Source organism: Podarcis raffonei, chromosome 16 (genome assembly GCF_027172205.1).
Source record: "Podarcis raffonei isolate rPodRaf1 chromosome 16, rPodRaf1.pri, whole genome shotgun sequence".
In the NCBI taxonomy this organism is placed as follows: Eukaryota; Metazoa; Chordata; class Lepidosauria; order Squamata; family Lacertidae; genus Podarcis; species Podarcis raffonei.
The window spans coordinates 19956990-19969516 of record NC_070617.1 but is presented as its reverse complement, the minus strand read 5'-3'; the positions used below and the strand labels follow the sequence as shown (position 1 = coordinate 19969516).

General features: G+C 47.1%; 1 protein-coding gene across 2 annotated transcripts; it reads left to right on the top strand.

The window, feature by feature from the left end:
* Positions 1–305: 305 nt before the first annotated feature.
* On the top strand, positions 306–8381 carry LOC128403829 (peripheral-type benzodiazepine receptor-associated protein 1-like). 2 transcript variants are annotated; one of them, XM_053368927.1, is made up of 2 exons: positions 306–5550; positions 8230–8381. In XM_053368927.1, exons 1-2 carry the CDS (start codon positions 321–323, stop codon positions 8286–8288), a joined length of 5289 nt encoding a protein of 1762 aa, XP_053224902.1. In that variant the 5' UTR covers positions 306–320; the 3' UTR covers positions 8289–8381. The 2 variants fall into 2 exon arrangements, with proteins under 2 accessions (XP_053224902.1, XP_053224900.1); XM_053368925.1 differs by having other exon boundaries at positions 306–5676.
* The last annotated feature ends 4146 nt before the right edge of the window (positions 8382–12527 follow it).

Genomic DNA, 12527 nt, shown 5'->3' with positions numbered 1-12527 from the left:
AATATTTTCTCGGGGCCCCCCAAAAAGGGACCTTGGCTCCTAGGGATGCCAACAACTTCCCATCTCATCCAGGGGCCTAAGAGGACGCCAGGGCTGCATGGGAAAAGCCTGTGGAACGCCAGACCTTCCTGGGCTGCATGGGAAAAGCCTGTGGAACTCACCGCGCGGGCAGGACCGGGGACAATAGCGCGCCCGCGCGAACGAGGGGGCGGGGGAGACGCCTGGAACGTTCCACGCGCGGCGGTTGGCGACGGTTTGAACTTCCCCTCACGCGCCTTCGTCTCACACGGCGGGCCGCACCTGCCGGCCTTGGTCGCGCCATGACTAAAGACAGCCCCTCAGGGGGCGGCGGAGGCCCCGCTCTGTCTGCGCGCCATTCCCCGCGCAAAGCCGCGTCCCAAGCCCTCGGCGGCGCTCCTCCTGCCGCCCTAGGCAGCGGCGGCGGCGGCGTCTCCAGCGGGGCGCCTCTCGGTCCCCCTCCCCCGCCCTTTCCTCCTCCTCCTGCGGGGCCTCCGCCCGCCTTCCACGAGGACCACCGCCGGGAGCTGGAGTCGCTTCGGGCGGAGCTGGAGGCGGAGCGGCTGCGCTCTCAGGAGTGCCGGCGCCGCTTCGCGTTGGAGTCGCGTGAGCTGCGCGAGGCGGCCGAGCGCGAGCGGCAGCTGCTGGCCGACCAGCTCCGCTCCAAGTGGGAGCAGCAGCGGGCGCGCGAGCTGCACCAGCTGCGCGAGGCCGGCGCCCGGCAGCGCGAGACCGAGATCCGGCAGCTGCTGCGCTGGAAGGAGGCGGAGCTGCGAGAGGCCCAGGAGCTGCTGCAGCGGGAGCGAGACGCCGCCATGCGACAGGCCCGGGACTTGCAGCGCCAGCTGGCCGAGGAGCTGGTCAGCCGAAGCAGCCGAGCTGGCGGTGGTGGTGGTGGAAGCAGCGCGGGTCTGAACGGCGAGTGCCGCGCCAAGCTGCAAGAAGTGCTGGGCAAGCTCCGCTGGGAGGTCGACGGCGACCAGGCCGCGCGCATCCGCCACCTCAAGGCCGAGCTGGAGCTGGAGAGGAGCCTCTTCCTCAAGTATATCCTGGAGCGCTTCGAGGGAGAGCATTCGCCGCTGGCGTCCTCGCACAAAGTCAGGCCGCCGCCTACGACACTGACCAGCCACAGACTGGGCAAGAGCAGGCCCCGCTCCTTGGAGAGCCTCGTGGTCGCCTCCTGCGCCCCCGACAGCGGGACAGCCTCCAAGTCCCGCTCCCTGCACAGCAACCTGAGCCGATGCGAGCCTCACCCCCACCCCCACCATGCTCTGCTGGAAGGAGGCGGCCAAGCGGGTGGTGGCTGCGCCCCACAGCCGGAGCCCCAGAAGGCTGCGGCCACTGCTGCTTCCTTGGGGAAAGATAAGGCCCCTCTGGAGGAAGGGGCCAAGGAAGAGGGGTCTGCGGACGCGCCCCCGGAAGGGAAAACGTGCGGCTCAGGGTCTGCGGGAGAAGGCACACCGCCTCCAGCAGGCCTGCAAAGCCAGCAGCAAGACTGGCTGTCGGGAAGTGGCTACGACCAGCTGGTGAAGCAGAACACGGACCTCTTGGATGCCCTGGGGGCCCTCGAGCAGCGGTGCACCCACCTGAAGGAGGAGAACGCCCTACTGAGGAAGAGCAGCTTCCCGGAGATGCAGGACAAAGTGAAGCGGCTGAAGAGGAAGAACACGGAGCTGGCGGCCATCGCCAAGCGCCTGGAAGAGCGGGCCAAGAAGCTCCAGGAATCCGGCCTCAAGGTTGGCGGCACCCCAATCCCCTTAGCCTTGGCTTGCCCCGACACAGACCTGTACAAGAGCAGCTTTGCTCGGCAGCGGGTGAAGGACCTGAGCGAACAAGCCAATGTTCTGCTGGCAAAGGACCAGCAGCTGGAAGCCTTGCAGAAGGAGTGCTGGGAGCTGCAGGCCAAACTGTCTTCAGGCACAGAGAATGCCTGTTTTCTCAACATCTGTGAGTTTGATCGCTTGCTGCGAGAGTCTCAGAGAGAAGTGCTGAGGCTACAAAGACAGATCATGCTCAGGAACATCAGGGAATCTTTTCAGCTCTCCAAAATGGCCTCCAGTGCTCCTTCTTCACCAGTTATCATCCCAGAAACATCAGCTGTGGGCGCATGCTTAAAGGGCTTGCCTTTGCCAAAGGAGATGCCAGAAACATTGGACATATTGGTGAAAGATGTGCAATCAGAAGCAGCAGCTTTGGAGAACAGTGCTAAGAATGATGAAAGCAGCACTTTAACATTGGGTTCGGATGCTGAGCATTCCTTGCAGACTTTGAAAAGGGAGCTGGCTGAAAAAGCTCAGGAGTGTAAAAACCTTCAATGTGAAGTGGAGGCGAAACAAAAGAGATGTGATTATTTAGAACTGCAGATCAATGCAGCATTGAGTGAAAAGGCAAAGGTTGCAGAGGAGAACTCTCAGCTACATGAGAAGAACAAACAGATGGAAAAGATCCAGAGCGAAAATACCGAGATAAAAGTGAAGCTCATGCAGGCAACTGATGACTACAATTCTGCCGTGCAATTGACTAACGGACTGGAAATTAAAGTGGAGAGTTTGGAGCAAGTCATTAAGAACATGAAAGAGACTGCAGAAGGATGGCAACAGTTGGAATCTGAATATGAGAAAACTTTACTGGTGCTGCAAAAGAAAGAGGGAGAAATACAACAACTGCATCAGATGCAGACAGAGATAAAAAGAGAGCATGAGGAGGCAGTACAGCTGCTTGAAGCTCAAGTGAAAGAGCTGGAAAACCAGTATCACAGTCAGACCAAACACTTCAATCTCCTGACTGAAGAACTTGAGCAAGTTAAGACATCTGGGCTCTTAGAATCAGAATTATCCCATGCAACTTGCAATTCCCAAGCAATAATTTGCCCAGGAAAATGGGAACAATGTACTGGCCACAGTCACCATTGTAATAAAAGCATCAGTGATGAAGACTCTGCATCTGTGAGTTCTTCGGGCTTGCCCAAAAAACCTAAAGCATTAGAATCCCAATCAAACTCATCTGCATCCGAATCCATACAGAACAGCTCTAAATCTTGCCTAAATCCCGAAGAAGATACAGCAGGTGAAACAGAAGACCTAGAGACAGATAAAGTTTCTATAAGCCAACAGCTAGAAAATCAAGGTCCTTCAAAACTTTCTGTCTTTTTGGCACGGTATAGCTATGACCCTTTTCACGGCCCTAATAAGAACCCTGAAGCAGAACTTCCACTGACAGCTGGGGAATATGTTTATATTTATGGAGAAATGGATGAGGATGGTTTCTATGAAGGGGAATTGATGGATGGTAGGAGGGGACTGATCCCCTCAAACTTAGTTGAAGAAGTTTCAGGTAATGATCTAATAAGTTTTGCCCCTTCAGAGCCAAATGATGTTTCTTATCGTTCATACCGTGAAACAAGTTTCCCCTGCCAAAGTGCTAGTAGTGAAGACAAAAGCGACAGCCTTGATGAAGACATGTGTGTTAATCTGCTGTCTAACAGACTGGGAGGGGAGCTGTGTGATGACCAGGCAGCAGTGCTTTGTCCCCAGAACCTGACTCTTATCAAACAGTTTGCTAGGTCCATCCTTATAGGCTGGGACCCACCACACATGCTAGATAGCCAGGGCAAAGTGTACAGCTATAACATTTATGTCAATACAGATCTATGTCACAGTGTGAAGTATGGCAGTCAGATGAAAGCAGTGATTGAGAACCTAGATTTAGAGCTGCGTTCTTATCGCATCTCAGTTCAAAGTGTGACAGACAAAGGAAATTCCGATAAGATGCAATGCACTTTCCTTGTAGGAAACAGTTTCCATATTGCACCGGCACTCCTGGAGCTTTGGAGCATTACTGCAACGTCAGCAAAAATTACTTGGTTGCCAAGCAACAGTAACTACACTCATGCAGTGTACCTTAATGAGATGGAGTATGATGTCACAAAGGCAGGGGTATATTGGTATACTTTCCAGAATCTTAGCCCCAGCACACAGTACACTGTAAAAGTGGAAACACTGCATCCTAAAGAAGTGTTGATGTTTCCTCAAGGGGATCTGGAGCAGAAATCAGCAGCAATTATGTTCACTACTCCACCAGCAGGACCACCTCATGCTCCCCTTGATGTCCAAGTACAACCTAGTTCTTCTGCAGAGTTCCTAATTGTTAGCTGGTTGCCAGTAACAATTGATGCAGCAGGATCATCCAATGGAGTAAAAGTCACTGGCTATGCAATTTATATCAATGGACAGAAAGTCACAGAAGTTGCATCACCGACAGCTGGAAGTATATCATTAGCAATGTCTCAGCTAAATATGTTCCAAGGGTCTTGGAAGGTCTCTGTGAGAACTGTGTCCCCCTTTGGGGAATCTGAGGATTCTGTGCCAGCTTTAATTCCATCTGCTCATTTAGAAATTCCTAATTCTTTAATGTCAAAGTTCTTTTCCCCCAGTCATGCCTCTGAGATGACTTTCAAAGAATTCTTAGAGTTTGAAGATGGGCACATCTCTGCCACAACCAGTATGTCCTCATCTGTCTTCTCCCACATGTGCCTGGCTGGTGCAGACACCGATTTCACCATTCACTTCACGTCGGATTACAAAGAAGAAGCAGTTTCTGTGCCAGTAAATGTTTCTCAGAATCATACGACCTCTTCTGCACTGACAACTTCACACGATACAAGAAATAAAGACAAGGGTGATTCTATTCTGCACACGTCTGTTAGAAAGCACTCCTCAGAACATGTTTTTCCTACGTCAAAGTACGAAGGACCAGCCAGTTCTGCACTGCCCGTATTTTCTGGAGACACTGGAAGAGAAATTTCAGAAGATCATCCTCTGACTAAAACAACTGTAGGTAAGAATCAGCCAGACAACAGCAAAATCAAGGTGTATACAATGGCCGAACATACCAATGCCAAAGATTCATCTTTTCAATGCCATATTGACATTATGGATGTAACCACTGTTTCTTCCACAGAGTTTGAACTGGAGAAGGGCAACTGCAGAGGTGCAGGAATGCACAACTTCTGTCTTCAGGAAGAGCCAGGTCATCTTTCTGAAAAGAACCACAGAAAGAATGTTAAGCAGTTATGCAAAGAACTCTCCAACTTGAGCGTGTCTGATGCTGAAATGAAGGAAGAGCAAATATCAAGAACTAAAAGCTGGAAGACTCCTCTTGGTGACCATAACTATATTTCAGATCTTTCAGATATTGAGGAAGAGGAAAACCAGTTGTATAGGATTAACATTTCTGGACAAGAAGACCCTAAACCACAGGAGACGCCAGTGTCCCTTGTAGAACTGGCAAAAGATAAAATTATAACCATGAGCCCCAGAACTGACCAAACAGTGCCTAATTCAGGCCCTCAGAGCAGCTTTGTTTCAGGAGAAAGGATTAATGATGACCCAACAAGGCTTTTTGTAGCACTTTTTGACTATGATCCCATAACTATGTCACCTAATTCTGACGCAGCTGAGGAGGAGCTATCTTTTAAAGAGGGACAGATTCTGAAAGTGATTGGTCACCAAGATGCTGATGGTTTTTACCGAGGTGAATGTGAAGGAAAGAAAGGGTATATTCCCTGCAATTTGGTATCTGAAATGTACATTGAGAGTAAGGAAGTGAAAGAACATCTATTAAAGTCAAGTTACAGTAAAGATGAAAGCTTATGAGGAGGTTAGTGGCTCTAGACAGCATAAGAATCAACAGATCTGACCCCAAATCTTGGCAGTAGGATAATAAAACTAAACACCTACCACCTAAGGCTTTGGGACTATAATATCCTAAGCACCCAAGAAAAGTCTTGCTGAATGTGGGTGAAAAATTAGCTGCCATATAAAATGGAGAATAGGGTGGTGCTGTGGTCTAAACCACTGAGCCTCTTGGGCTTGCCGATCAGAAGGTCGGTGGTTCAAATCCCTGTGACGGGGTGAACTTCCGTTGCTCGGTCCCAGCTCCTGCCAACCTAGCAGTTGCCAAAAATGCAAGTAGATAAATAGGTATCACTCTGGCGGGAAGGTAAACGGCGTTTCCGTGCGCTGCTCTGGTTTCACCAGAGGCGGCTTAGTCATGCTGGCCACATGACGCGGAAAAACTGCAGACAAATGCTGGCTCCCTCAGCCTGTAAAGCGAGATGAGCACCATAACCCCAGAGTTGTTTGCAACTGGACTTAACTGTCAGGGGTCCTTTACCTTTTTTAAAAATAGAGAATGCTATACTTTTGCACACAGATAGGGAAGAGGCTTAATAAAAAGGCACCATAGATGTCTGGAAGCTGTTCCCTCTGAACAAAAAGAATCAGACTTGTTAGCCTTTTGAAAACCCTAGAAGATGAGCAATAGACATAAAAAGTGTTTAGAACTGTATAGCAAGAGAACAACAATATTTTCAGTGTCAAAGATTCTTGCCCAAGAAGTACAGTGGTACCTCTGGTTACGTACTTAATTCGTTCCGGAGGTCCGTTCTTAACCTGAAACTGTGCTTAACCTGAAGCACTACTTTAGCTAATGGGGCTTCCTGCTGCTGCCGCGCCGCTGTCACACGATTTCTGTTCTCATCCTGAAGCAAAGTTCTTAACCCGAGGTACTATTTCTGGGTTAGTGGAGTCTGTAACCTGAAGCGTATGTAACCTGAAGCATATGTAACTCAAGGTACCACTGTATTTGGGGTGGGTGTAGTTCCAAGTTGTTAGCATCTCTGTTATTACAGAATGGACAGTATCAATACCTCCCTAGTAAGCAAACTTACAGTATAATTCTAAACGTGCTTATGTGAAAGCAAGTCTTTCCGTATTCACTGTGGCATAGACACAGGAGTCAGGCTTATTGACTTCAGTAGTACTTCTGTAATAACATTCTGTAAGATGTCTGCGTTTTGTAGAATTCCAACTACTTTACATTGCACTGAGCAGAGTCAGCATTTGAGCTGCAATCGTAAAATAAATGCTTCACCTGAATATTGATTGATGGCAAATTTTACTCCAATAAGTGACTCACTGAAGATGTGTCCATACCCCACGTGGGAAATTTCCCCCAAGCAACAGCTACTTGATTCCTGACGCTTAAGCGCATAATTTGTTTTAGTTCACAACTGGAACAAATACCATGTCAGTGATCAAGTGAGTCTTTTTGTGGGTGTGCCCAGGAGCTGCATGCATGTACCAATAGAAGACTTGAGTTGAGTGATGATGAGGAAAAGAGCAGAAGCAACTCTGGAATAAATGTTTGTCATCTTGCACACTTCCTCTTGCTTCTGACTTGAGGTTTTTTCCTAGCCGCTTGAGCAGACTTCGGGGGCCATGGGTGCTTCACCCCCCTTTGTGGGGACTGGGTCCCCACAAAGTCAATGAGCAAAGTTGAAGCCCTTCATCGCGGGCACCCACAATCTTCAGCGTGAGATAGCCCCTATGTTCCTAGCCAAAACCAACTCTTGCTATATACAGTGGTGCCCCGCAAGACGAATGCCTCGCAAGACAGAAAACTCGCTAGACGAAAGAGTTTTCCGTTTTGGAGGTGCTTCGCAAAACGAATCTCCTATGGGCTTGCTTCGCAAGACGAAAATGTCTTGCGAGTTCCTGCGGGTTTTTTCCCCTCCCCCCCCCTTTTCTAAGCCGCTTATCCGATAAGCCGCTAATAGCGCTAATCCGCTAATCCGTCAATGGGCTTGCTTCGCAAGACGAGAAAACCGCTAGACGAAGAGACTCGCAGAATGGATTCTTTTTGTCTTGGGAGGCACCACTGTAGAATGCAGTTACAAAGTTGCTCGTACTTTAATACTAAAGCATTTTGTTCTTGCGTTCAAGCTTTCTAACTTCAGATTGGAATGTTCAACTTGCACATGTGTTTGAAGAAAAATGACTTGTTATTCTTCAAGTTAATGCTAGCTTTTCAGTGTAGGTGTTTGTTGGTGCTTGGTGATGTTGATCGCCCACCCTAAGAGCTTTGAGTTAAGGCCTTGCACCCCAGAAGCTTTTAGAAATAGTAATGACAATATATTAATGAGACATTTGCATGGATTTATACTTAAGTCTAGCTCTTCATTTTAGAACAATTGTTGATGCCAACCAATGAAAGTTACTTCTAGGATTTGCTTCGCTTTGCATTCCATCTTATTTGTATTTTCCTTCTTCATTTATGTGTTTGAAGTAGCAGAACCATTTTATGTTTTTACTTTACTCTTGTACGCCTGTTACTCTACAAAGTTCTTAATTGTGCTTTTGTGTAATTTAGGCTATAGCTACTGGATTGAGGAAAGAGTGATGCTGCTATTCGGATCGAAGCCATATTGACGACAGATTTGGGAGCTACCTTTGAATACATTTCCTATTCTTATACTAAAACTCCTTATTTATTAAAATATTTGCAAAGTTTGTACCTTACAATCATCGCCATTGAATTTTCATTTTGTCTTTAATCAGCAAAAGTATTGCCATTTTTTGAGCTGTAAAGGTGGTATCTGTGGCAAAAAGTACATGGATTTATTTAAAGAACAAAAATAAAATATTTTTTTGTGTGTGTATATATCACGCTCAACTTTTACCAGCAGATCCTGTGAGTGCAAAGCAGCCTTTCCACAGATGAGCATTCTTCAATCTAAATACAGCAGCATAATCAGAATGCAGGATCTCTGTTTATTTATTTATAATATTTATACTCCAGTCAAGATTGGCTCAAGGAATAGAGGAGAAATTCCCTTCAGATCACCATTAAAGGGGAATTTGCTTAGCTCGCACTTCAAATTCTACAAACCAAAATGCAGCTATTATTCAAAAGCCACACTTCCCTGAGTTATGAAATGCAGTTCTCTAGCCAAGTCATGTTTATCATAACCAAAAGAAAAAAGTATGTATTAGGGTAAAATGGTTATAAAATGCATATGTTGATGGAAACAATATACAAAAATAGCAGTATACTAGGGAATTTTGCTTGCAAAGTGTGTAATTGGGGAAGAATGTGTGTATTAGGTTAAATCCACACTAAATTGCTTATGAATTTTCATGGGGACTTTTTGAAAAAGAATTGCAAACTGATGTGGAAATAGGTAGAACTAAACTTAATAAAGGGAAGATGAGAAGCCAGAATTAACAGAGTCACCCATTGACAGAGTCACCCATCACTTGGCTCCCATGCATGTAAGAACAGATACCTAAAAAGGGGGTGTGGGGTGAACCAAGTCATGCAAATACAGTATCTGATAAATCATAGAAAACATGCATCCGTTTTACATATGGGAAGCACTGAGTCCAAGAACAGTTGAAAGTACTAGTACAATCATCCTATAGACTGCAGGCAATTGTGAACAGTAGCCACCCTGTCTTCTGGGAACCCTTTCAGTGGCAGTTGAGGTAGAGGTAGGTGTGCCTTGAAAAGTGTTCAGAAGCTTCAGCTGGTCCAGAATGCTGCAGCCAGATTGCTGATGGTGGCTGGTTACAGGGAACATTTTACTTCACTGGCTGCTGGTCCGTTTCAATTCAAAGTGCTGGTTATGATCGATAAAGCCCTCTGTGGCTTGGGCCCAGATTCCCTGCAAGATTGTATCTCCCTACATGAACCTGCCTGGGTGCTGAAATCCTCAGGTGAGCACCTTCCCATCGACATCAGAGGCACAATTGGTGGTAAAACTTCTCTGTGGCTGCTCACCCATTGTTGAATCACCTCCCGAGAGAGGCTAGACTGGCTCCCCCTTTGCTATCCTTTCAGCAGAAGGCTAAGACATTCCTGCTCACACAAGCCTTTGGACTGACCACTGGTCTGCTGTCAGGGCAAACTGCATTTTAACTGCTGGTTTTTAATTCATTTTAACTTTTTTTAAATCTAGTTTGTTTTTACCACAGTGTGTTTTATAATGATGCATTTTAAAAGCTGGGACCTGCCTTGAATCCCAGTTTGGGGAGAAGACAGAATTTAAATACATTAAACAAAAATATATAAAAGGGATTAGCCCTTTCGCACACTGGCCCGAAATCAACTTCAAGCTCCCATTAGACCCGTTGAACTTCCTAGTGACGCTAGGAATGTACATTCAAGCCTTTTTGCTTCTTTTTCACATTTATTCTACACAGCAGTTGTGGAAAGCCACAGAAATCCCATGATTTTATGACACAACCTAGAGGAAATGAAAGCCTGGCGCTGAGACAAGCAGAAGTGTGGTGTGTTGTGTTACAGGATCTCCTGAAAAGCCCGCAGGAGGCAGGAGTTTGTGGCTTGTTTGATTTCTGAGAGCAAAATGCAGCTCTTGGATAAAGGAGGGTGTCTGAGACAAGCGAGCGAGAGAGAAAGAGACCCTGGTTGCTGTCTGAGGCTGGCTGTTCAGAAAACAGGAAATCCCAGAATTTATAGATGACCCCATTGCAGAGCAAAATGTTTTGGAACAAATTGTTCTGCCTTGTGTGTTTTCCACCCCTCTCTATTGGACCGTGCAGTTTTCTCTTTCTGGCTCTCTCATGTAACAGTTTGTAAGCCACATCAATAGCGGCACCTGCTGACCGTAAGGCTTAATTGCACCCCAATAACTGATCATGCGAAAGGCTGGACTGGATGAATCCCAAGCCGGAATTAAGATTGTGGGAAGAAATATCAACAACCTCAGATATGCAGATGACACAACTTTGTTGGCAGAATTGATGCTTTTGAGTTATGGTGCCGGAGGAAACTCTTGAAAGTCCAATGGACTGCAAGAAGATCAAACCTATCATTCTTAAGGAAATCAGCCCTGAGTGCTCAATGGAAGGACAGATTGTGAAGCTGAGGCTCCAATACTTTGGCCACCTCATGAGAAGAGAAGACTCCCTGGAAAAGACCCTGATGTTGGGAAAGATTGAGGGCACAAGGAGAAGGGGACAACAGAGGACAAGATGGTTGGACAGTGTTCTTGAAGCTACCAGCATGAGTCTGACCAAACTGCGGGAGGCAGTGGAGGACAGAAGTGCCTGGCGTGCTCTGGTCCATGGGGTCACGAAGAGTCGGACATGACTAAATGACTAAAAAACAACTGACCCATAGTAAGCATACCACCAGTCTTGCCCGTTTCACAGAGGAAAATAGCAAAGCTCATGTGGCCTCATAACACCCCCTGTCGAATCTCACCAAGGATCACAACCTAAGGCCCCTCCGTTCTTGCACATTGCAAGAAGTTTTTTTTCTCCACCTGCTGTCCTCTGTATTCATTTCCTTCTGCAAAAGCGTATTCTGCCACACTCTCAGAACATTTCTCAGGTGAAAATAAGGACATGCTTTTAGCACCCCAGGATGACATATTCACCCCTTCTGTGTTTATTAGGCCACCTGCAGAGACTGCTCAAATGACCTACTAAAAGGTGCAATTTTTATCTGCGGCCTCTCCACTCTTTGGAGAAGTTTCAGGTTTTCTGCCCTCCCGAAACAGCAGATTGGCCTGCCCTTTGCAGCCCTGCTAATAAAATATCTGGCTTCTGTCAATGCCTGCCTTTATCCTCGTTTTGTTTATGGTGATACAGCCTTTTTAACTTCTTTTTTCATCATTTTATACTGTATTGATTCGTTATTTTAGTGGTCACCTTGAATGGCTGGTGCAGAAAGACATCTAGAGAGACAGAGAGACAGATAGGCTCACAATGTAATCCTACACATGTTTAATAGGAAACACAATTGTGCTCAGCAGGACATAGACCCAGGAAAAAGTGTAAAATAATGCGGCTCCTGTTTTCTAAATGTTTTTTCTAAGTGTTCTGGGAAACAGACCAGTCACCAGCCTGGTCTGAAGTCCTGGGAAATGTACTGTATCGGCCTGAATATAAGCCACACTTTTTTCCAAATTAAGATTGTGAAAAGTTTAAGTGTGGCTTATATTCGCGACCTTACGGTATCGCTGCTGAAACAGCTACCCACGAGGGCTGTCGGGGGTGCGGGACAATGTCGCCCGTCCTGACCGTGTCTCCCAAGCCTCCCCTGAGCCAATGTAAGGAAGGGGGAAGTGGGGGAGGCTTCTGGCAAAGCGTTGCAGCTCGCCCCCCAGGAAGCAGCCCAGGAGCGCAGGGCAATGGCATGCAGGCTACCTGCCACTCCCAAGCCTCCCTTGGAAGGCAGTAGAGCCGGAAGGCGGGCTGCATCCACAAATAAGCCTTGAATTTTAAAGGTGTGGCTTATTTGCAAGTACAGCTTATAATTGGGCCAATGCTGTATGTCATGATGGGATTGCAGCAGAGGGGTGCAAACAGTCTTAAAGGTGTGGATTCTTTTGCATTTAAATACAAGAACCAGAGATCTGCTTTTCCTAGCTGTACCTGTGTGGAGAAAGCAATAGTCCTTTGGGGTATAGGCCACAGATTCCCAGGGATTTAGACATGTTGGTGTTTAAAGCCCAAAACAACTCTGGCCCCAAGTATATGAAAGACTGCATCCTTCCCTAGAGAGCCTCTCAGGCACTAAGATTGGCAGAGGATTCCATCTGGTTAGTTCTTCCAGCCTCAGAGGCTTAAGGCATGGTAGGCAAACTAAGGCCCAATCGCCTTCTCAATCCGGCCGGTTCAGGAATCGGCGTGTTTTTACAT